General features: G+C 40.7%; 1 protein-coding gene across 2 annotated transcripts in view; it reads left to right on the top strand.

Annotated features, from left to right (window-relative positions):
- The first annotated feature begins 8,758 nt into the window (after positions 1-8,758).
- NETO2 (neuropilin and tolloid like 2) overlaps positions 8,759-24,305 on the top strand; it is a 56,883-nt gene continuing 41,336 nt past the window's right edge. For both annotated transcript variants that reach the window (XM_040633256.1, XM_040633255.1), the window contains exons 1-4: positions 8,759-8,836; positions 19,868-19,924; positions 22,589-22,729; positions 23,433-23,681. In XM_040633256.1, the coding sequence (XP_040489190.1) occupies positions 8,803-8,836; positions 19,868-19,924; positions 22,589-22,729; positions 23,433-23,681 (481 nt within the window). In that variant the 5' untranslated portion in view covers positions 8,759-8,802. The remainder of the gene's footprint in view (positions 8,837-19,867; positions 19,925-22,588; positions 22,730-23,432; positions 23,682-24,305) is intronic.

The following is a 24,305-nucleotide window of genomic DNA, read 5'->3' as shown; positions in this document are numbered from 1 at the left end:
GGTTTCATCCAGAACGCAAAACTAATTTCACTATTTGAAGGGAAAAAAGCAGTATAACTCACCATATTAATAAATCAGAAAACCCATCTTTTATCTTCTCAACAAACACAGAAGAAAACTTTAGAAATCTAACATCCATTCCTGATTTAAAAAAAAAAAATCTAGACAAACTATGACTAGAACTTCCTTAACTGTAATGATTAGGTACAAGACAAGGATGTCCTATCCCACTGATGCTTTTCCACATAGTACTAGAAATCTTAACTAAAGTAATAATCCAAGAAAAGGAAAGAAAAAGCATACGGATTGGAGAGGAAGAAATAAAACTATCCCTGTTAGTAGATGACATGAGTATCTAGAAAATTCCCAGGAATCTATAGACACACACACACACATACAAAATACCTCCTAGAACTAAGTGAATTTAGCAAGTTTAGCAGGACACAAGGTCAACACAATCAGTCACTTATACATAAACATAATGAGCAATTGGAAATTGAAATTTTTTAAATACTATTTAAAATGGATACAATAATGAATTTTTTTTAAAGATTTATTTACTTAAGAGCTGGGGGTGGGGAGAGACAGAGTGCACGTGAGCAGGGGAGGGGCAGAGAGAGAAGGAGACAAGCAGACTCCCCACTGAGCAGGGAGGGAGCCCAATGCCAGGCTCGATCCCAGAACCCTGAGATCATGACCTGAGCCAAAATCAAGAGTTGGACACTTAACCGACTGAGCCACCCAGGGGCCCCTGAAATTCTTACATAGAACTATAACGAAGCATGCATGGGATTTGTGTGCAGAAAACTACAAAATACCAATGAAAGAAATCAAGGAAGACTTGAACATAAAGACACTGTGTTCGTGGATTGGAAGATTCAACCTAGTAAAGATGTCAACATTCCACAAATGATCTATAGATTTAAGACCATCCCTATCAAAATCCCAGCAGTATTTTTTGTAGATATAGACAAGATGATTGTAAAATTCATATAAAAGAGTGAAGAAACTAGAACAGCTTAAAATAGTTTTGAAAAAGAAGGCAAAGCTGGAGGAATCAAACTACCCAATTTTAAGACTTCCAGTTAAGTCTTATAATAAAGTTATAGTAACCAAGATAGTGCAGTATTGACAGAGAGATAGACACATAGAGCAATGGCAATGGAACAAAATAGAGGGTTGAGAGAAACCTACACAAATACAGCTATTTGATCTTTGACAAAAGTGTAAAAGTGATTCAGAGGAAGGCAGTCTTTTCCACAGATAGTGTTAGAACAACTGACCAAACATAGGCAGAGAAAAAGGATCCTGACCTAAACTTCACACCTTCTATGACAAATTAACTCAAAAATGGATCATAAACTGGGGCAGGTTTCAGCTCAGGTCATGATCTCAGGGTACATTTATTGAAGACTCAGGTCATGATCTCAGGGTCATGAAAGTGTGGAGCCCGCATAAGATTCTCTCTCTCCCTCTCCCTCTGCCCCTCCCCCCATGTATGGGTGTGATCTCTCAATAAATAAATAAATAAATAAATAAATCTTTTTTTAATGGATCATAAACTTAAATGTAAAGCATAAAACTATAAGACTTTTAGAAGAAAACATATAAGAATATCTTCATGAACTTCATGAATATCTTCATGAGTTAGGCAAAAAGTTCTTAGGAATGACACCGAAAGTACAATCCATAAAAGAAAATATTGATAAATTTGACTTCTAAATTAAAGACATTTTCTTTGCCAAAACCACTTTCAAGACTATGAATAGACAAGCTGCATATGGGAAGAAAATATTTGCAAATCACATATCCAACAATGGGCTTGTATCCAGAATATATAAAGAACTCTTAAAAGTCAACAATACATAAACAACCCAGTTTAAAAGTGGGCAAGTACTCGGACATGTCACTAAAAGAGAGACACAAATGGCAACTGATGAAAAGATACCCCACACCATTAGCTGGTAGGTAAATAAATACTGAAATCATGGAAAGATACCATTACACACCTGCTGAAACAGCTAAAACAAAACATGCTGACAGTTCTGAGTGCTAACATATATGAGGAACAACTGGAGAAGCCGGAATTCTCATATTCCCGATAGGAATGCAGTGTGGTCAGAGCACTCTGGACAACAATTTGGTGGTTTCTAAAATTAACTGCATTTTTCTATATGAGCAAATCGGATACAAAATGGATTTAAAACAGGTAACATCTATAAAAGCATCAAAGTCAACTACCCACAAACCAATAACACAAGATGTATCACATCTCTGTGGGGTCAATTATAAAACTTTCTTCAGAAAGCTTAAGGAGTCTTCAGTAAATGTACATCCTGTTTATGGACAGAATGACAGAGTATTGTAAAGATGTCAGATCACCCCCAGCTCCATTCACTATCCCAACAGATTGTCGTTGTCGTTGCTGCTGAAACTTGATAAACTGTTTCTAAAATGCATACGGAAATACAAAGGGCCAAGAATAGCCAAGACTATCTTGAAAAAGAACAAGAACTTGGTCTGTCAGATATCAAAATGTAATATAAAGTTATAATGATTAATATAGTGTAGTATTACTGAAGAGACAGACGGATGTCAGACCTAAATGTGAAATGCAAATGTACAAGCTTTTAGTATTTAATAAACATAAATAACTTCATGATCCTGGGGTAGGGATGAGTTTCTTATTCAAGTCACTAAAAACAATATAAGGGAAATGTTTTATGTACAGGAGCATACCAAAATTAATTAACTTCTTCTGTTCATCACAGACACTATTAAAAGGGTGAGGACAAGCCACTAAATGAAAGAAAATATTTTCACACATACAACTGACTAGTTACCCAAAATAGAGAAATTCTGTAAAATTATTTAAAAAGACATCCCAGTAAAAAGTTGGGCAAAAGTTTTGAATAGGTCATTCACTAAAAAAGGATATCCAAGTAGCCAATAAACATAGAAAAGGGTGTTCAAATTTGGGAAATGCAAATTAAGCAAACAAATAATCAGAAATAGAGTCATAAATACAGAGAATAAATTAGTGGTTGCCAGAGGGGATGGACAAAATCGGTGAAGGGGAGTAAGAGGTACAAAACTCCAGTTCCACAATAAATATGTCAGGAGATGAAAAGTACAGCGGAGGGAATATAGCAAGATTGTAATAACTTCATGTGGTGACAGATGGTAACTACATTTATCATGGTAAACATTTTGTAACGTGTACAATTATCAAATCACTGTTATACACCCTAAACTAATCTAATATTGTATGTCAACTATACTGCATTTTAAAAAAGAGAAAAGTAGTTATGTCCCATGAGAAAAAAAAAGAAAACAAGAGGAAGAAATGACAAATTATAATTATATATGATTATAATCAAGACGAGCACATGGGGAGCTTCCGGGTATATGTGAAGTTTTATTTCTTGATCTGGGTGGTGTTTACATGGCACTTAGCTTCATAATTTAACTGTATATATCTGTTTGTTGTAAACACTTTTCTGAGTATTATATCTCACAATTTTTAAAAAATCTTACAAAAGTTTTCCAAAGTTCCTTTTGTAGATCACATATCTAGAAATATGTTTCATCACAAATCTTATCTATATTACAGCATAAAATATAGTTTGAGATTTGTTGCTAATAATTGCAATAACTTAGATACAACTTCCTTACAAAAATGAAAATTGAATAACACCAATATATAGTTGAATATATATGCATTCTAATCACACTAGGATTAATAGCATAAGATATCAAGCAGCACAAATATTCAGTCTATGATGCCCTTAAGTTGAACATTTAAGAAAGTTCTTTTATCTAACAAACATTACCAAGTAACTATATGAAGAATTTTATAGTTTAATATTATGGTTTCATGTTGTACAAATAAAGTAGCATTCATTTCAGCTTGCACTAAACAGGTTTAAGCATAAAGTAAACAGATATTTCAAAATGGAATTTTGGCTTTTAAGAAAATGATACCAGGGGCACCTGGGTGGCTCAGTTGGTTAAGTGCTGACTCTTGATTTTGGCTCAGGTCATGATTTCAGAGTCATGATATCAAGATCTGAGTTGGGCTCCACTCTCTCCGTCTCCCTCTCCCACCATCAAAAAGGAGAGAGAGAGGAAAGAAAGAAAGAAAGAGAAAGAAAGAAATGAGGGAGGGAAGGAAGGAAGGAAGGAAGGAAGGAGGAAGGAAGGAAAGAGAGAGAGGGAGGGAGGAAGGAAGGAAAGAGAGAGAGAGGGAGGGAGGGAGGAAGGAAGGAAAAAATGATACCATATATGCTAGCAATGTTATTCTAAAAATATCATTAGGACCTTTCTTAGTTTTTCCACAATCAAATGAAAGTACCTGGATGATGAGAAATTCTCCTGATAAAGTTGAAATACTTTAGTATTGGTGGTAGGCAGTATTTCTTAAAACCTCTCTTGCTTTGGAATTACACTAAGCAGAAATTTGGAAACAAGTATAGGTGACAGTGTTACTGAAAGAACTGCTATCAACTCCCCAGAAGGAGCTCTTCTTCAAAATCATTAACACAGGAATAATTTTGGTTCGTGGGTGTATGAGTATATGGACTGAATTGTGTCCCCCACCCCCTAAATTCATATATTGAAGCTCTAACCCTCAATGTGACTGCATGTGGAGACTGGGCTTCTGAGGATGTGATTAAGGTCAGATGAGGTCATAAGGGTGGCACCTCAGGTGTCCTTCTAACAGGAAGAGACATGAGGTCTGCAGTGCAGAGGAAGGGCCATGGGAAGACATAGCAAGAAGTGTGCAGTCTACCGGCCAGGAAGAGAAGTCTCACCAGATCCCAAGCCTATGTGCACCTTGATCCTGGACTTGCAGCCTCCAAAACTATGAGAACATACATTTCTATCGTTCAAGCCACCCCGTCTGCGGCATTTTGTTACGACAGCCCAAGCAGACGAATACGAGTTAAAATTTTTATCAGTTTCCTCTTTTCTTTCNNNNAAAAAACCTTACAGTTGTGTAATAACAATGAAATCTAGATGATATCGCTTTTCATTGGATTTTGCCATCGTCGTTGCCATATCTGCACACTGTCAGCGAAATGGTGTGAGACCACTTTCTATACATCAGTTTGGGCAGTGTAAAATCTTTTTTTTTTTTTTAAGATTTTATTTATTTATTTGACAGAGATAGAGACAGCCAGCGAGAGAGGGAACACAAGCAGGGGGAGTGGGAGAGGAAGAAGCAGGCTCAGCGAAGGAGCCTGATGTGGGGCTCGATCCCATAACGCTGGGATCACGCCCTGAGCCGAAGGCAGGCGCTTAACCGCTGTGCCACCCAGGCGCCCCTGGGCAGTGTAAATTCTTTTGTCTTCCTGAATCATGGCTCTGTGTGAGTCTGCTCAGGCTTCTGTAACAAAATGCCAAGGACTGGGGGGCTTAAGCAACATTCATTTTCTCACGGCTCTGGGGGCTGGAAGTCCCATACCAAGGCTCCAGCCAATTCGGTTTCTGGTGAGAGCTCCTCCTGGCTTGCTCATTGCTACGTCACTATGTCCTTAAAGGGCATTTCCTCGTGCTGGAGTGCCAAGGAGAGGGGCGCGCTCTCTGGTGTCTCTTCTTACAAAGACACCAATCCCATCAGATCAGGGCCCCACCCTCATTTAACCTTAGAGGTCCCATCTCCAAATACAGTCCCAGAGGTTAGGACTTCAACGTGTGAATTCTAAGGGAAACAAACACTCAGTCCATAAAAATCTCTAAACATGACAACCTGCCTTCCTAGGCTATCATTTAATAAAATGTTAGAGCTCCCTACCTCTAGTGGGAAAGAGAGACAACAAAAAGCTGTTCAGTATATAAACATTGAGATAAAATACTGTATTTTTTAAATGATTCATTTTCATAGTAAGTCAACGTTACATACCATTCAAGTGCTACAGGGGATTTGGTCGGAGAAAAGCGAATTTAAACTATAGGAATGATTCTGTAAGGAGCTGGGGAGGCTACACTTATGCCTTGAAAGATCAGGAGATTGCAATGAAAGCAGAGTCCCCCGTCACCTGGGAACTGGCAGGTAACCTAGGAACAGACTTGAGTGCTGCTGGGTGGTCTTGCGGGGAAATAATAATTCAAATACAGAACTCTCTGAGAGATATGCAGAGTGCTTTCCTTTTGATTTAGTTAACATATGGCCACACAGTAGTCCCAGCTATGATCTGTGCTTTATCACGTTCCTTGGAAAATCTACTACAGACAATTACACTAACACAGCCAAAAGATAGGTGTCTTAAAAGGGAGCCAAAATGGAGCATTCCCAATCTATTCTTTGGGAATCTACACCCCAGCCAGTATCCTAGAGGAAAAAAAACCTTTTTAGGTTTCATCAAAATGGTTCTACCAGTAAGGGCTACTCGGCCAAATGAGAGTTCTGTGTATATGCTTTTTAAATTACTCCAGTCGCTCTAATCCCCTCTCCCCTTTCTTTATATCCTCAATTGAACTGACAGATTAGTTTTTCCAGAGCTCCATTAGTCCACTATTAAAAACTACGCCTCTGGCCTCCTGAATCAAGCACAAAGCCCTGTGCCTAGCATTTAAGTACGCCTCTCCACAATCAAAGCCCACCGTAGTCCATTCTATCTTCACTACCAGACACAACACTTGCCCCAAATGCAGTGCTAACCCTTGCTCCTTGCCTGACTTGAAGGCTCTTCTGCCTCCTCTCCTCTCCATTTGCCATCCATAGCCTTTCCATTCTTTGTGGGTCACCTCCTCCATGAAGCATTCTCTGATGACATCACAGACGCTGATTCTTCCTTCAGTCCACAACTATGCAATAAGAACCTATTCTGTTCCAGAAGTTGAGAAGGCTCCTTCCTCCTAATTCTTTTTGCCCACATTGTCTGTGACTTACATTTAATACTCTTTACTACTGTCCCAGTCTTCCAATATGTCACTTGATGTTTGTGGAAAAGGATTTCAAATGTTTTATTTACTAGTTGGTTCTTGTGTGCAATCTCACAAGTGACTCGTGATTTGTAGGTGATTTCTCTTGGGAACCAACACAGACACATCTTTTATACGGCCCGTAGCACACGATAAAGGACTAAATGTCTTGCTATTAATTGGGGTGAAATGTTTTCACTTGCAAACCTTGTGAATACTTACTTTTGTGACTTGCTGAGAGGGACAGAAGGAAAGAGAGAAGAAGTTGACCTCCCTGGAAGAGTTTTTTCAGTTGCCTAACATTGTCCTTAACTGTATTTCGTTGAAATATTTATGGAGTTCCTATTATGTGCCAGATACAGGCACAAATATTCTATTATGGTAGAGCCTTAATCACAGCCTTAATTCCCTGGCACCTATTATTGTTTTCTGCACATAGTTAACACTCAATAAGTGTGTGTTGAGTGACTCTATGAATGTAGCCTCCCGCTGTCAAGCCGCTCGTGTTTTAGCGGTGTGGGGCTAAATGGGATATATGTGATGAACAAATAAACAAGTAGATGAGCAAGGTAATTTCCGAGCGTGATAATTACTATGGAGAAAATAAAACGGGATAATTAATATTATGCAGTCTGCCAGTCTGGAGTTGTTTTGTTTTGTGTTTTTGTTTTGTGTTTTTTACCAGCAGAGTCGAGCGACCCCATCAGCATGGCTTAGTGGACAGTACAGCAATCTCTGGAGGCGGGTTTCCCGGATTCACAACCCTGTCCTCCTCCCTCGCTGTGTGGCTCTGGACAAACTACTTAACCTTTCTGGCCTCGTTATCCCCATCCTCTAACAGGACCTACCGAGGGAGGTGGGTTTGAGGATTAAAAAGAGTTGACACGCAAAGTATTTGGTACTGTGCCTGGCGACCTAGGAAGTTAGTGATCCTCGCCGCCCTCTGGTTAAGTCACCTGGCGCCAAGGGCCGGTGAGAACCTCAGGCGCTCTCTGTCCCTGAGCCCCCGCCCAGATCCTCGCCCCCTGCGCAAGGCAAGTTATTAAGCAGGGGCAAGCTGGGCAGAGTTTTGACCTTGAACCGAGGTCCTAGGAGGCCAAGGGGTCGGTGGCCCCTGTCTATCGGCGAAGATGGACGGAGATGGGCTGGCGGGCAAGGGCTACGGGGCTCGGGGCGGGCGGCGAGCTCCCCAGCCCCTCCCGCGGGCCGGAGGCCTCGAGGGCTCGCACCAGCTCCCCCCGGACGCCCTGCAGCGGCGGGGGATGGGCCGGGCTCTCCCTCAGCGCCGGCCTCTCGGAGCGGCCGTTCGCTGCCGAAGGGGTCGAGACGGCGGCGCCCCGCCCGCAGCCCAACGGTCGCGGGCGCGCAGCCCTCCCGGGGCGCGAGGCCGCGGGCGGGCCCGCCTGGCGATTGGCCGGGAGGGTGCGAGGGGCACGCGGGCGGGGGCGGGGGGCGGGCACATGCGCGCAGGCGGCGCGGCCGGCACGCGGCGCTCGCGCTCCCTGCTTAAATGAGCCGGGGCTCCCCGCGCCCGCCACTTCGGAGGGGCTCGCGCCGCGGCCGCAGGAGGAGCGGTCCGTGCCGGAGTCGTCCCTCGCGCCAGCGCGCCTCGGCTCCGGGGCAGTCGATGGGACAGAGCGCCGCGGAGCAGGAGGCGGCGCCCGTCGGGGGGCTCGGGCAGCGCGGGAGTCCGCCGCGGGGCTCGGGCATGGCGGGTTGCAGGACCTGAGCCCTGCCCCGCGGGGAGGCAGCCTGGTGGCCGGCGATGGGGACCGAGCGGGACTGCCGCCGCGCCGGGCCGTGAGCGCCGCGCCGCCGCCGCCTCCTCCTCGCCGCCGCCTCGGCCCCTCGCGAAGCGCCGGGCCGCTCGGGAACATGGCCCTGGAGCAGCTCTGCGCGGTCCTCAAAGGTAAGCGCCGGGGGCCGCGGACGGCGCCCCCTGCGGGCCGAGGCCGGCGTCTTCGCGTCCCTCCCCGGCGCCCGACGCGCCTCTTTGTCTGGTCCGCGCGGACCGCGGAGCTCTCGCGCCCGCCCGGATTGACTTGCTCTCCAGGCGCCTCTCCCCCAGCCCTCTGCGAGTCTGGCAGGCTCCGGGGGGCACTGGTGGGAACGCGCGGTAGATCGGGAAGCAGCGGCCCGGCGGGCCCTCCAAGCCGTGTCCTCGCGCCTCTTCCTTACAATTCCGCGCATCGCTTCGCAAAGTTGTGGGGTTCGTGTAAGTGGGGCGAAGGCCAGTCTTTTTCAGCATTTAATGACAGAAAGTCGTTCCACGCAAACAATAAAAGCCCCAGCCGAGGCATCGCGGAGCAGCTCTCGAAAAGCCCCGCGTTGGCGGGTGGCGGAACGGCCTGCGGGCCGGGCCGGGTCCCACCTGCTGCGGCCGCGGAGGCTGCGGCACCACTGCGGCCGCCGCGACCCGGCTCGGCCCGGCCCGGAGCCCACTGCTCGCGGCCGCGCCCCGGCGCTTCCCGGGACTTCGGAATACCGTGCCGCTGGTGTGTGGTTCTTTCTGATTTGTTGTACCGGGAATTAAAACAGTGGGCTTGACAAGTGCACAAAGCTCCCAGACATGCTATAGCTGCTTTGCATTTTCCTGGAGGTATAATTTTAGACTGAAATTTATATGCATAGATAATTAAGGCTGTGATGCAAAGTTGCTTCCGAAACTCGGACTGAATAAATCCTTTTTCAGTCGTCAGAGGAAAACACCACCACCAAAAAAGGGCTTCCCTTTTCCCCTACTGATTTAAATTGAAAACTGAATAGCTGTACGTTGGTAATGCTATGACATATCCTCTTTTTTATATTGGGTAAGGAGTTAAGGTAATGTGTTAGCAGTGTCATATATAGCTTGTTGTATCCTGATATTTGTACAGTGATAAATGTTGGGTTTTTTTTTCCCGTTCCATAGTAACACTTTTTTCAAATTTGTTTATTAGAAAATTCAGCATAATTTTGCTTTCAATTTTAATTGGACGATTGCCTGCTTTCCAGATTTTCCTAAATTCATAATTGAGATTTCAGCAGTTTCATTTCAAATGTTTACCCTACTGTATACTTAGAGATACAGTTGGTACTAAGGTAACCCAGGACTTTCTACCTAGTGAATATTTCACATCACCCCATGAATTCTTAGTGATTCCTTCATTAAATTAAAATTTAAAACTCTGATGTTAATTTTGTATAGTTTAACTCTCTGTAAATCCTAATTTACGTAGCCATTCCATGGAAATTAAGATTGTTTTATTCTTCCAAAATAAATCCTACGTGCACAGTAGGTTTTCTGATAGTGCTCATTATCCAAATTTGCTTCATTGCCGTGACTGCTTTATGGTTATCAACATCATGACAGTCCATCTGGGTCGCCCGCTAAGGAGAAATCAGTGAGCCCTGTTACACAGCCCTACCTGCGGAACTTCAGGGAACTGAGCTGAATAGGACAGAATTGCTGGTCCTCCTCAATCCTGAAGGGATTTGCAGCTTTTCTGTCTCTGCCTTTGTCGTGGGTACATACTGCCCTCTGTGGCCGCTGTGGTGAAGCATTTGGTTGTTGCACCTTTCAGGAAAGGATTCTGTGCTGATGGCAGAGCCAATGGTGAAAACAATGTAGTATCTGGCTTTTCTTTTCAGTGTAGACTAAAATCTACGCTTGTTTTACATGCTAGACTATTTTTAAAGCTCGAACTAAGTTGTTGTAGACTTGCTAGAAATGAAACAAGCTACGTTTAAGTCTTCTAAAGTCTGTGTGTGTGCTCTTGTAAATATGGGGAATTGGTCTGGAAAGAGTCAAGAAATTAACAAAAGTTGATACTGAGAAGGGAATCTGAGAGACCAGAGTGAGGGGAAGACTTCTATTTCACTGCACCCCCATTTGTAGCACTTGATTTTTTTAACCAAATGCCTGTGTCACCTATACAAAAATTGTTATTTTTTAATTTTAAGAAATTATCTTTTGGAAAAATACTGGATTTTCCTAGTGCTCCCACTGATTTGGGGCATCAAGGCATGAAAAAGCCACCCTTAAGTGTCCTGTACTCACCTGTAAGGTGAATTGCTTCAGTACTGAAGAGGTTCTTATCAGAAGCAGTTATTTAGTATTTGCATAATTATAGATATTACCTACCAAAAGCCTTGTTTGCAGTATTATGGTCAGTTTCTCCTAAAACAAATCATCCATAATGAGTGTGTGCGATCTTAAGTAGAAGGTAATTTTCTTTAAGATGCCATTGATTATGTTTTACTCTCAGCAGTGAGAACAGAAGGATAACTCTACTAGGCTTTCTAAACCTTTCATATGTTGTTAAAACGGAATAATTCACTTTTAACTGTTTATGATCCCTCTGGGTCTTATAAAATTTGATTTAACTTTCTGTCAAAGTTAAGTAAACATCATAGTCACATGAAAATATTGCTTTAGTATTATAAACACGTTTTTTACTGCTTTATTCACTCTTCACACTTTAGGAAAATCCTATTAGACTCAGTTATATTTAAACTGTATAAACTGCTATAAAATTTATCGTGTGACAGCATAAATATCCCTTGGCACTCTATTTTTAAAATCTTACCTGAGACTGACAAAAATTAACTCCTGTCTATCATTCTCACACCTCATCCAAAAATTAGTAAACTATAGAAAAATAAGTACAGTACTGGAAAGCTCTCCCTTTAATAGTGAAGTTTTAAAGCACAGTCTTGTTAAAAATTAACTTTTTTACTTTTCCCCCAGGAATAGGAGAAAATGTTTTAATGCTGAAAATTGAAGTCTGACTAAACACTGGGTTTATTATGGTAAATCCTCAAACTAGAATACAGTTTATCTGTGTTTGTATTTTTTTTTTAAGATTTTATTTATTTATTTGACAGAGAGAGAGACAGCCAGCAAGAGAGGGAACACAAGCAGGAGGAGTGGGTGAGGAAGAAGCAGGCTCCCAGCAGAGGAGCCCGATGTGGGACTCGATCCCAGGACCCTGGGATCACGCCCTGAGCCAAAGGCAGACGCTTAACAACTGAGCCACCCAGGCACCCCCCAGTTTATCTGTGTTTTGAAACCAAATTCACCTGTTAGGAAAAACATGCAGCCCTGCAATACACACATATGTGCATTATAAAACAAGTTCAAATCCCTTTCAGTCCTTCTTGGAATAAGATAGAAAAAAGATAAACTATAAATAAAGTTCATATCCGAAGTTTTAAAATAATCTCAAATTCTGTTTTTGGTTACTACCCATTCAGCAGTCTCCTATAGTTTTTTGGGTTTGTTTTTTTTTTGAAGTCTCATTTTTAAATTTATGCTCCTTGCAGAGTAATTCTTGGTGTTTAAACAATGTGTCCCTGAATCACTATGAATCCCAGTTATTATGGTCTTTGAGTTGGAAAGGGGAATCTTAAGATGTTATCAGGTCCATTGGTTTCCAGACTTACCTTAACAGGAGAACTTCCTCAAAAGGAACCCTTCTGAGGGGGTACTTAAAAACTAAATAGGGGTGCCTGGGTGGCTCAGTCATTAAGCGTCTGCCTTCGACTCAGGGCGTGATCCCGGCGTTCTGGGATCGAGCCCCACATCAGGCTCCTCCACTGGGAACCTGCTTCTTCCTCTCCCACTCCCCCTGCTTGTGTTCCCTCTCTCGCTGGCTGTCTCTATCTCTCCGTCAAATAAATAAATAAAATCTTAAAAAAAAAAAACTAAATAAAGATAATAGATAAGAGCAAGGTCAAAGGCTCATCAGAGTGGCCCCCCAAAACTGATAACTTTTTAACATGTTTGTTGTATCACTCACAAAATTGCAGTGTACTAATCAGAAAGTTGAATTCTTCCTAGGCAAAATGACATTAAAACATGTTGGTTAAATATGGCTGGAGTAATATGTTGGCAGTTACAGCACTAGTGGGTGAGAAGATATCACTCTTTAAAATGTGACCTGGTCACATTAAAATTTTTTGCTGTGAATGTCTAAAGAAGACTCCTGTAGAATGAGAACATACAAAATTGCCCTCTTAGGAGCACTTGGCCAGCAAGGAGATTGTCACGTTCTGCAGGAAAGAAAGCACTTCTGCTACAGTTGCTCTTCCTTAAAGTGGTTGGCATGTGATTAGCATATGCAGGTTGGAGTGATCCCAAAGTTTGCCGAGTCCATCTTCTTTCTTAACTAAGAAGTAAAATTGAGTTTGATTAAATTTGGGTGCTCTGTTCTGTGGAACATAGTTTATCAAAACCAAGTTACTGCCACCTCAAGTAGTGTGTGGACTCTGTCGAACTCCATTCTGCCTTCATTATAGGCGATAGTAAAGAGCAGGGAGGCCAGTTAGGCCGTGGTTACATCTGGTATCTCGTGATAGATTCTACAAACCGTACATTTATCGCTTTGGTGCTTAAAACAGGAAGGCTTATTGGAAAGAGGCACATTTAATTACTAACAAAGGTAAATTGAGCCAGCTTGACAAAAGTAAGCTTAGTGGCTGGGTATCTGAAAAGAAAAGAAAAAAATAATTCTTTTCCTGTCCCTTGATTTATGCTTGATAAAAGAAGCGGGGTCATCTGTGTGACTGCCGTTACCCAAGACGTGTGCTTCGTAATTTGTTAACGCGGGACTCCGCGCTGTATGTTGTAGTTACAAAAAACACGTAATCGGGATCATGCTTAGGCATCTCAGGTGTTCCTCTAATTTTTATTGAATGCGCTTGTGAGCCAGGCAATCTTCTAGTCACTAGAGATGCATCAGTGAATCAGACAAGGCTCCTCTTTCTAGTAGGAACCGACAAATAATAAGCAAACTATCAAGTGATATAAAAAATAATTAAAATATTCATATAAAGAAACAGGATGAAGGAGAAGATGTAGAGCTTCTTTAGAAGTCAGAAAGCCCTCACAAGACCCTAATGACAGGAAGGAACTAGCCATGCAGAGAGATTCCGGGCAAAAGGTACAAGCTAGCGCCTAAGGCAAGAATTGGCGTGGGACGTTGAGTGATGGGAAGAAGGCCCGTGTAGCGATAGGTAGCAAGCGGAGGTCAGAGACGTGGTTAGACGCTAAATCACATAGCACTCTGAAGTCAGAGTAGGGGGTATGCATAACTCTAAATGTACTGGGACTGTACTGGAAGATTTATGAAGGGCTGTGATAGGATCTGGTTTACGTGTTGAAGGGTCACTGGCTGCTGAGTACAGAAGAGACTGGAGGGGACATGGCAGAAATAGCCAGTTGTCTACCAATATCCCTTTTACACTTCAGTAATTCTCTGAATTTTAATTAAGCCCATGACCACCCCACAGAAAGACTAGATTTTCCAGCTTTCCTTAGGGTTGGGTGTGGCCATGTGACTAAGTGAGTCTGGCCAATTAGATATCTGTGCAACTTTGGGAAAGTGGTGGTTTTTTGTTCAGTTAAAATTTTTATTTTGAGATCATTGTAGATTCTAATTCTAGGCAAGTGTTTTCAAAGGAAGGAGGAATGTCCTATATTATTTCTTCATTCTTGCTGACTCTTAATACGGGCACAATAGCTGTAATGAAGATAGAATGGCTGGCACTCCAGCATCCATGTTGGGCCATAAGATGAACTTGGAAGGGAAGTCATATATACCTGAGCAATAAGATAGAAGCAGCTTAGGTCCCTAGTAATGATAGCCTTCACTCTAGCCCTTAACTACTTATCTCCACAGTTTGTATGCTTGCCAGAAATATATTCTATATTATGTAACTGGTTGTATAAAAGAAAAAGTAAAAATAAAAGAAACAAAACCAGACAGAGATGGAGAACTGTTATAGTCATAGAAGTGAAAAATCGGAATGCTATCAAATAAAATTAACTTTGAAAGTTCCTAGAAAAAGCAGGTTTTAAACAGTGCAAAGGTAATTTGATGGAAGCAAAGGCAAGTGCAGATGTTCAGAAACAAGAAATATTTGTAGAAACATTATGAGAATAGGTACCAGAGCATTCACCAACATTTCCAAAATCGACTCATCAACTCCTTTTTGCCTACCCTCTACCCTGCCCCATCCGTCTTGGCCCAGCCTTGCCCCTGCCATCACCAATGGAGAAAACAGGCATCCTCTTTCCATTTCTTGCAGTATACTATCATTCGCTTATTGCAGTGGTTGGCCTGCAAAGTATGGTCCCTGGACCAGCGGCTTTAGCCTCACTAGGGAATTTGTTAAAATGCAAGTTCTCAAGCCCTACCCCAGACCTACTAGGTCAAAATCTCTGAAAGTAACCCCTGCCCCCCACAGTCTGTGTTTTAATAAGAGATTGTGGTGCACACTCCTGTCCCAGTGATTGGTTCCGTTCTCCCGCCTTGAAGTAGACTTGCTGGGTGAGATTTGTGCATTTTTAAACCCCGATATGTATTACCAGATTAACCTCCAAAAAGTTATGCCAGTTTGCAATCCACTGACAGTGTATGTCAGTTTCCTATATCCTGATCAACAGTAGAATCTGCATTTTTTTTTTTAATATTAGGCTAAATTTTTGTATTGTTTTGGTTTTTGGCACATTTTTCTAGTGGCATAATCTTTTTTTCTCCGTTATTCATTGTTTTTATTTGTCGTTACTAAGTGAAGGTATTCTCCACCCAAAAGGATACATACATAATCTACCTTTTTGTTTTTTCACCTGGTATTTTTCTATTTAGCTTGAAGGTAGGGATCTGCTTTTTTTTTCCCCCAAATAATTATCAAGTTATCCCAGAATCATCTATTAAACCTGTCCTTTCACTGAGAGTTTCAAATTCCATACGTAAAATAATTCTGGAATATATATGTCTGTTTCTTGAGCTTTTTCTTTTCTTCTGTCTTATCTTTAAGCTCCTTGAGAATAAGGACCGAGGCTGCTTGGTTAATTGCTCTAGCCTCAGGGACTGACCCCACTGCCTGTAATGCAGTGGGAGCTGGGTATGTTTGTTGACAGATCATCTGGTTCTTTCTATACCATTGCTACATTTTGAATTACTGTAGCTTTACAATAAGTACATATTATTTTTTATGTATTTTATGTCTTTATTTTTTAGTTTTCCTTGGCCAATATAAAAAAGTCTTAAGACGAGCATCAGCAACATTTTTAGTCCATTAGAAAACTAAGATTTTGATTAAAATATAATTAAATATGACTTATTGGGAAGAATTGTTACCTTTATGTTGTTTTATTATCCAAAACTTGTTCTTCTGTTGCATTAACTTTATTTACTTGTTTATTTAATTTATTTTAGTCTCTCTTCTCTTAATAGGTGTAATAATTTTCCAAATGATTATCTTGGGACTTCTAGGTTTTAAGTAACATTATCTATAAATAATAATTTTGTCTCCTTTCCAGTATTTATTGCACTGGCCAGAGTTTCCACTATTAACAGTGGAAAGAATAAATTTGATCTTGATTTTTACAGCGGAAGGTAAGGCCTTTTAAACTAGAAGGCCTGGGGAGAAGGCTTGTCTTAGAGCTAATATGACAGTGATTGAAGGTAAAAGGAGTAGCATTGAGGACTTGTATGTAGCACCTTAAAGAGCATCTGTCTTCATAATGTAAATCTTCATTTTAAAATAAATTTTTTAAGAGAGGGGAGGGAGTGCAAAGAGGGAAAGAGGGAGTGGGAGAGAGAGAATCCAGCATGGAACCCAGTGCAGGGCTCCACACAGGGCTCATGGCCAGGCTCAGTCTCACAACCCTGAGATCATGACCTGAACTGAGATAAGGAGTCGAGGCTTAACCAACTGAGCCGCCCGGGCTGTACACACACTATTACGAGGCCTCGGCTAAACTCCAGAACCAGATGTATGGGCATAAGTGGTGGGCACTCCCTTTTTAGCCATCAGATTACGAGCAGTTCTCCATATAACTAAACAGTATGGTTAAGGAGTTTAGAATTTTTATTTTGGCATGGATTTCCACCTTCAAGAACTAATGCCTTCTTGGGTACATTATCGTTGAATTCAAAATGTGTGGTATTTCTGGACTTGAGAAATTATTGATCCTTTTGGTAAGAGGAAGAAGGGAACAGCGGCATGTGATTGGAACTAAAGACAGAACAAAGGACTGCTTCGTGTACTAAATAATTCCGGTGTTTGGCATTAATGGAGTTTGTTTTAATATCCGAGCTGGTTATAACAAGCAATTTGCAAAGACCCTATTATACAACTAGAAGGAAACTATGTTTATTATGATATAGAATTTAGAATGATTGATGGTCACAACTGTATAACTAAATATTTCTCTCCCTGGTTGTTGTGCACATTCACCCTAATTCTTCATATAAAATTTTTATATTCAGTAGCATAGCTCATTTGGTTGATTGAGTTGTGAATAGTTTTTTTAAACATTTGGGGGAAGAGGAAATTGTGAGCAACCGTCTAAATAAAGTAGAAAAGAATAATAGGTTTATTTGGGCTTATAATTTTATTTTTAAAATGATCTGTAGTTGCGCACACTGTAAATTTCATAAATGAGATATTTTACATAGACAACTTTCACTGATCGTTATGTAATTTTACTGGCGCTGTTCATCCTTTTGCCATAGTTTTACTGTTGCTCTCCTGGTTTCAGTTTGTTGATTTGTTACTTGCCCTGTCTGCCTGGCTTTGTGTTACTTATATACTGGGATTTATAAATGTGAAAACTAAAACTGCTAATGCCTGTGATTCAGGAGGAAGGGTATACTGAGCCCAAAATTTTGATCCGTTGTGTATCATCTGAATGATATGCCTTGGGAAATAGTGTCCTCTAACAAGATCAGTTGATACGAATGGATGTGTTATTTGCTGAATTGTCAGGTACCTAGTATTACTCTAGGTTTTTCTTTTTGATCGTAAATATTTAAATATTTTCTTTTTTAAAAAAGCGTTTCATTTCTCCATTGCTAACCCTGATCAGTGCAAAGTGTGAAGGGGGAAGTGCTCCTGTGTAATAGGAGGTCTTCAGTACTACTAGCAACCAAAGCAAGGGAAGGGGAAATGAAGGGTGTTGAGAGAAGACAGAGGAGACGAAGGTCAGCAAGGGTACAGGAAGCTAAAGATGAAGCTGTCGGTGATTAGATTATAAAATGTAAACAACTGGATGGCAAGAATTATCTTTTCACATTGGTGACTTGGATAGTAGACACTCAGTACCTGCTGTCGTGTGAACAATGGTATGACCACCTACCAGTCACTCGACTAGCAGCCTCTTCAGTGCCTGCGTGCCCGTCACTGCTCTCGTCCTGTAAGTCGCCATTTGCAGTGAGCTCCACATCGGAACCATGTCATAAATCTCGCCTCCTTTCCATTTCCAGTACCACTGCTCTGCTTCAAGACCTTACCATTTTTGCTTCCTGAATGGCTTTCTCTCTTCTCTTTGAGAGTTTAGACTCCATGAAACCATCAGGATTATTGGTCTAAAACATAGATAGTATCATTCTGTAGTTTAAAAACCCAAAATGAGGGGTGCCTGGGTGGGTCGGTTAGTTAGGCGTCTGACTCTTGGTTTCAGCTCAGGTCGTGATCTCAGGGTTGTGAAAGCGAGGGACCTGCTTAAGAACAACAAAGGAAGAAAGAAATAATAAAAATAAAAACCCCAAATGACTTCTCATGATAGTCAAAAGTCCAAACTCTCTAGTATGACAGCGAAGACTTTTTACAATCAGACCTCATTCTGTTTCTCACCTGATACACCGCTACTCCCCTCCTTGTGCTGACCCTACTGTGGTATTCAGAGTCCGCTAACCCTCCAAGACCATGCTCCTCCGTGTTTTTGTCTAAGCTCTTTCTTTCTATTTCTGGAATTTTCCTCACTCTATTCCTTTTAACCCCCAGCAGAATGAATGGTTCCAGTCTCTGCTTCCGTTATGCTTTCTGTATAACTCTTATTAAACTTCCGTTCACCTTGTATTGTAAATCCTTTTTGACAATAGATTGACTCTTTAAGGACGTAGTTTCCTATCATTTATTTAGCAGAATGCCTAGCATAGAACAGTACTCTATGCCTCATCATCTCATTTAATCTTCTCAACAGCCTTATGAGGTTGGTGCTCCTGGGACAACATCCTCATTTTACAGATAAGGAAACAGAGTTAAAAAGGCCTCACAGCTGGTACACAGCAAAACTCGAACCCCAGCCTGGATCCACCTGACTCGCAAAGTCCATGCTGTTTAATTATTTTCCTGTATTTCTCCCCCAAACATCTGTGTATCCTTGGTGCCTGCTCTCCTTTGGTACCGTAGGTACTCTGTAAGTGCTCATTGACTGAATGTATAATAAAAACTCCAGTTCACACTGTGGTTTCCATTGAAAGGGAGAGTGAAGATATCAGTGCACCATTCATAGAAATAAAATGTTTGAAAGAATCATCAAAATGCATATACATACACAAAACAAGTCAATAGGTCATTGACTGGGTCTCAGAAATGTTCAGCTTGGGGGGAAAAAAGCTTCATTTTCTAGGTATGCTGGCTTTTGTAGTGCAGGACCCTGCATAGTGCTGCACAACTGAAACATCTTGAATTGATTTCTGGGAGACTGCTGCCCCCTTACTTCTGTCTTTGTTATAAATGCTCTCACAAGTCAGATAATCTAACTGAACTTTTACTGGCGTAATACATCGCAGAGCTAGCCAGCCATACAATGCACGTAAACTCTTTGAGACAGAGTACAGTAAATACAGGGTAATTGGGGTCAGCAAAGTTTGTTGCAAAAAACTACGTGTTTTTAATCTATCATAAATTGAAAAATGCTTTAAATGGCATATACTGTTAGTGCTTACATAGATGAGTACAGTATCAATTGTGTTTTTTCTTGGGTTGTCTTAAGTGTCAAACGGTAAATCAGAACATAACATTTAACCCTTAAAAATCTTGAGAGTGAACGTTAGTAAGAAATAGCAGCCTTAATCTTTTCTTTATCATCTCATTTTCCTTATAGATTTAGTAAAATGTAATATTGATTCCGTTTTTTAACTTTTCTTTTCTGTTATTTCTCTAGTGTTGTTAATAACAATACTTGTAGTCGAAGGGATTGCTGTGGCCCAAAAGACCCAAGGTAAAGTACTTACGGTGATAACTTACTACGTATTCAGGACAGTGAGTGGGATGGCTTATTGGAAAGGATCCCGACTTTTGAATACCATTTCCATAATCCCTCTGGGGTTTTCCAGTGACCTAAGGCTTTCTGTCAACCTGTCAGCCTCAATTTTACTGGGTTCGGCTGCAGGTAACTAGAGTAAATTGTCAACATCAAGTCCTGCCCTGATAAATTTTTTAAATGGGCGTCACCAGTAGCTCCTAGCACACTATGGATTATGTCCAAAAATTAAATGAGTTTCATGCTTTATCACTCAGCAAAAATAGAAATCCCTTTTTTCAATGTAGACAAATAAAATATTTCCATCAGTATCTTACTCAAAGCCCTGTGGACCTGTTCTGATTGCCCTTGTTTATGAAAGAAGATAAGCTAGTGCGCTTTTTGAACCAGGTTTTCATGTCAGAGTTTAGAACATTTACTGATTTCCTTTTTATTTTCATCTAAATTATACATACACATGGCAAAAATGAAAGCATTCTACCAAGTTAATTATGAAAAAGTAGTTTTCCATCCTCTCCTACTCTACTTCCTTCTCCAAGGAGATAACCAGAATTTTAGCTGGATCTTTTGGCATTTCCCTGCATATTTCTAAATAATATGTTATACTATTACTTCTTGATTATTTCAGTTTTACATATTAGACAATGATTTCCCACCATACAAGATGAAAATTTAGCTCTTTCATGCACCTCCTTCCTACCCCTGACCATATACCAGTGTTCTGTTACTTTCCTTCTGTACCACCTGTTTCGGTGTAGTTCTGTCATAATTCCGGTCACATCTGTGGTCAGAATTTAAGTCACTCGTGGAGCTTTTTCCATATGAAAATTTTGTCTTTCAGTTTAGGAAACTTTTATTTCCTTTTTTTCTTGTTTAAGTTTTTAAATTCCCTTTTATCTGTTTTTTTTCTGTTTTATCCTAAAGAATCTTCTAGTTGGTTATGGGATATTTTTGTGGTTATAGTTTTTCTGTTTTCCGTCTGTCTTTCTGTTCTGTTTTCTTCTCAGTCTCTATTGAGACTTCCCCAACTTTACCCTCTAAACCAGGAATTGGAAAACGTTTTCTGTAAAGGGCCAGACAGTAAATATTTAAGATTTTGCAGGCCTTACAGTTACTCACTTCTGCTGCTGTAGCATGAAAGCAGCTATGGACCATAGGCATGTGAATGGACATGGGTGTGTTCCATTGAAAACTTTCCTTAAGATAACAGGCCACAGGTCAGATTTGGCCCAGGGCTACACTTTGTGGTCCTCTGCTTTAAAATTTCTACTAATTTTTCATTTCTTCTATTTTTAGAAAATTTTTGTTTTCTGAATATTCTTAAAGTATCCTTGTTCTTGTTTTATAGATACACTCTGTTTTTCTCTAAGGGTAGATTAAATGACAGTTTTGTTTAGTTTTTTGGGTTTTTTGGGTTTTTTTTTTTTTTTTACATAATCTTTGTTTCCTCAGATTTGCTTTCTTCTCATTTTTTATTCATTATTCATATTAGAGGCTTTCCTCAAATATCTGGTGATCCTTGACTGTCTGCTCTTATGAGAGGAGCACTAAAATCTGATGATTAGCTCTCTGCAGGTGTAGAAGGACTTGTTTACTATGGCCCTCACCGGTGAGTGACCCGGCGCTGGGGAATTCCTGAGTCTCCACTGCTGGCAGTTTTCCTTTGCACTGCAGAGTGCCCAGAGAGGAGGCCTTCCATTTCCTGCTTAGAGTTCTGCATCTCACCTAGAGGCTTTAAAGGAGTTGAGTGGGGGAAGAGGCCAGGAATGCCATTCACTGTGTTAACATTCCCTCGTCTCCTCGTGTGTGTTGGTATCGTCACCCTCAGCTGTGCCTGGTGTCTCCTAGTCCAGTAACCTTGCTTTGTCTTCTGCAAAGGAATCCTCTGTTTTCTGATGTGGTGACAGAGCAGGAGATACCTAGGTTTGTAGAGTAGGGGGGGGTATTAGAAATCAGATTGATTCTAAATAGACTTTTAGCCAGGCCTCATGTTTCTAGAAGGGACAGTTTCACCACCACCTGTCATGGCCTCTCCTGCTCACCAGGTCCTGCCGGTTGTTGCGATTGCATCTTCCTCTTTGTGCCTCTTTAGGGGTTTATTTTTGCCCTTAAGAAATCCGGTACTGTTAGTGGAGTTTAAGGAGAGAGAACCAAATGCGTGTGTTCAATCTACAATCTTTAACTAAAATCCCTTTGTAAGCTTTGGATCCCATTTGGCTTTTGTGATAAACTAAATATAGAGGTACCATGCCAGAGAGAAACCCCTGGGATCCTTTTATTTTTATGTCAGAACTGAATTTTATAGAGTCGTACTGATGTATCAGATTCTCCCACACGGTTTTGCCCTTGTAAAATCTAAGCATTTTAGTTCCCTGCTCTCCTGTAGGGCAGACTTGTCCTCTAGCAGCAAGTTCTTCCCCCCAGCACAGCATACAGCTCTACCTTCTCCCACTTCTGCTGTGTTCAGTTTGTCGCGCTAAACTTGGCAGCGGTTCTTACAAAATTACATACGCTGTCTGTGTAACACCGAGTGCGCGATTGTGTGGCTGCATTGTGGGGAAAAGAGAAGAATGCTATCCTCTTTTGCTGTAATTCATGTTTTAAATGCCATTTTTCCCTAAGATGGACAAAATATTGGAATCAAGCATATTCCTGCAACCCAGTGTGGCATTTGGGTTCGAACCAGCAATGGAGGTCATTTTGCTTCACCAAATTATCCTGACTCTTATCCACCAAACAAGGAGTGTATCTACATTTTGGAAGGTATTTGACCACTTTCTGTCTTTTAATGGGTGAATTTTAACTTTATTGTAAAACTAAGTACATTGGTAAGATGCCCAGTTTAAGCCAGTTTGAACAAAATTTAAACATGCATTTGAATTGAACTCTAGTAATTATAAATATTTCTGAATATTGAACACATTAACAAAATAATAGTTGAAATTTTATAGGAATTTTGAATCTCTTAACATATAATTCAACCAGATGCATCGGTATATATGAGAAACTTCTCTAATAAGAAGAAAGAAAGAAAGAAAGAAAGAAAGAAAGAAAGAAAGAAAGAAAGAAAGAAAGAAAGAAAGAAACTCAAACTTACTGGCATCGCTTATCATGCTTTATGCAAATTTATGTCCATAGTTACATTAGTTCTTAATCGTTTCTTCTGTTTTTCTATTCATTGTATCTCATGAACTAAGCATTAGCTTCTCTACTCTAATTTTAATCAGTTAAGTACATTTAACTAATTTAATAAACAAAATATTCCAAAGGGAAAGAGCACTGTAGTTCTGCAGAGCAGCATTGTTATTGATATAAAATAATATTAATTATGAATTTTATGTGTAACTGTCCTCATGATTCTCATCTGTGAAACAGTAACAGAGCAGTTGTTTTGCTTTTCCTACTTGTGTCAGGACACTTATACTTTTCTTTGTGTTGCCCTGATTTGCTTGCTTTTATTTTCTAGCTGCTCCACGTCAAAGAATAGAGTTGACCTTTGATGAACATTACTATATAGAACCATCATTTGAATGTCGATTTGACCACTTGGAGGTTCGAGATGGGCCATTTGGTTTCTCTCCACTTATAGATCGGTACTGTGGCGTGAAAAGCCCTCCACTAATTAGATCAACAGGGAGGTTCATGTGGATTAAGTTTAGTTCTGATGAAGAACTTGAAGGACTGGGATTTCGAGCAAAATATTCATTTATTCCAGGTAACGAAGTTGTCTTTTTTTCAGCGGGTCTCACTCTGGTTTTAGAATCTTATGTCTAGAAAAGAGAATTTAGTCAAGTTAATCAAATCAAGGTTTTAAAGAAATTAGCAAGGTCAAAGGAAATCACCTCATGAAGAAATAAAACCAAAAATTGGAACTAGAACTGTCTCACTTGAATTTTGAAGCATTTCATAGATGGTATCACATTTTTCTTCGATTTCTTTATGTTTTATAAAGTGTGTCAAGGCTAAAAACATCAAGATAAATATATTTTAAAAGATAATTCAGCAAATTGTCTTATTTTCATAATCCTTACCAAAAATTATTTTGGCAGGTTTTTTTCCATTGGAATGCTTGAATTAACCCCCCACTTGGATAAGTAATCTCTAGAAAATACTGAGCAATAGAAAAAGTGCTGCTCTGCACTTGGAGGCAAAAGATCTGGATTTAAATCCGTTCTCTGTTCCCGGATAGCTGTGAGACTATTCAGCACAGTCGTACCTGAGGGTGGCTGTTGGTAAAATGGGAACACCTGATGTATTACTTTCCCGAGGCTGCCTTAAGAACTACAAATTTAGCAGCTGAAAACAATAGAAATTTATTCTCGCAGAGTTCTGGAGGGCA

This window comes from Ursus maritimus, unplaced genomic scaffold (assembly GCF_017311325.1).
Source record: "Ursus maritimus isolate PB19 unplaced genomic scaffold, ASM1731132v1 scaffold_19, whole genome shotgun sequence".
Classification (NCBI taxonomy): domain Eukaryota; kingdom Metazoa; phylum Chordata; class Mammalia; order Carnivora; family Ursidae; genus Ursus; species Ursus maritimus.
The sequence above is the reverse complement of the archived record's forward strand: the minus strand, read 5'-3'. Positions and strand labels throughout refer to the sequence as shown.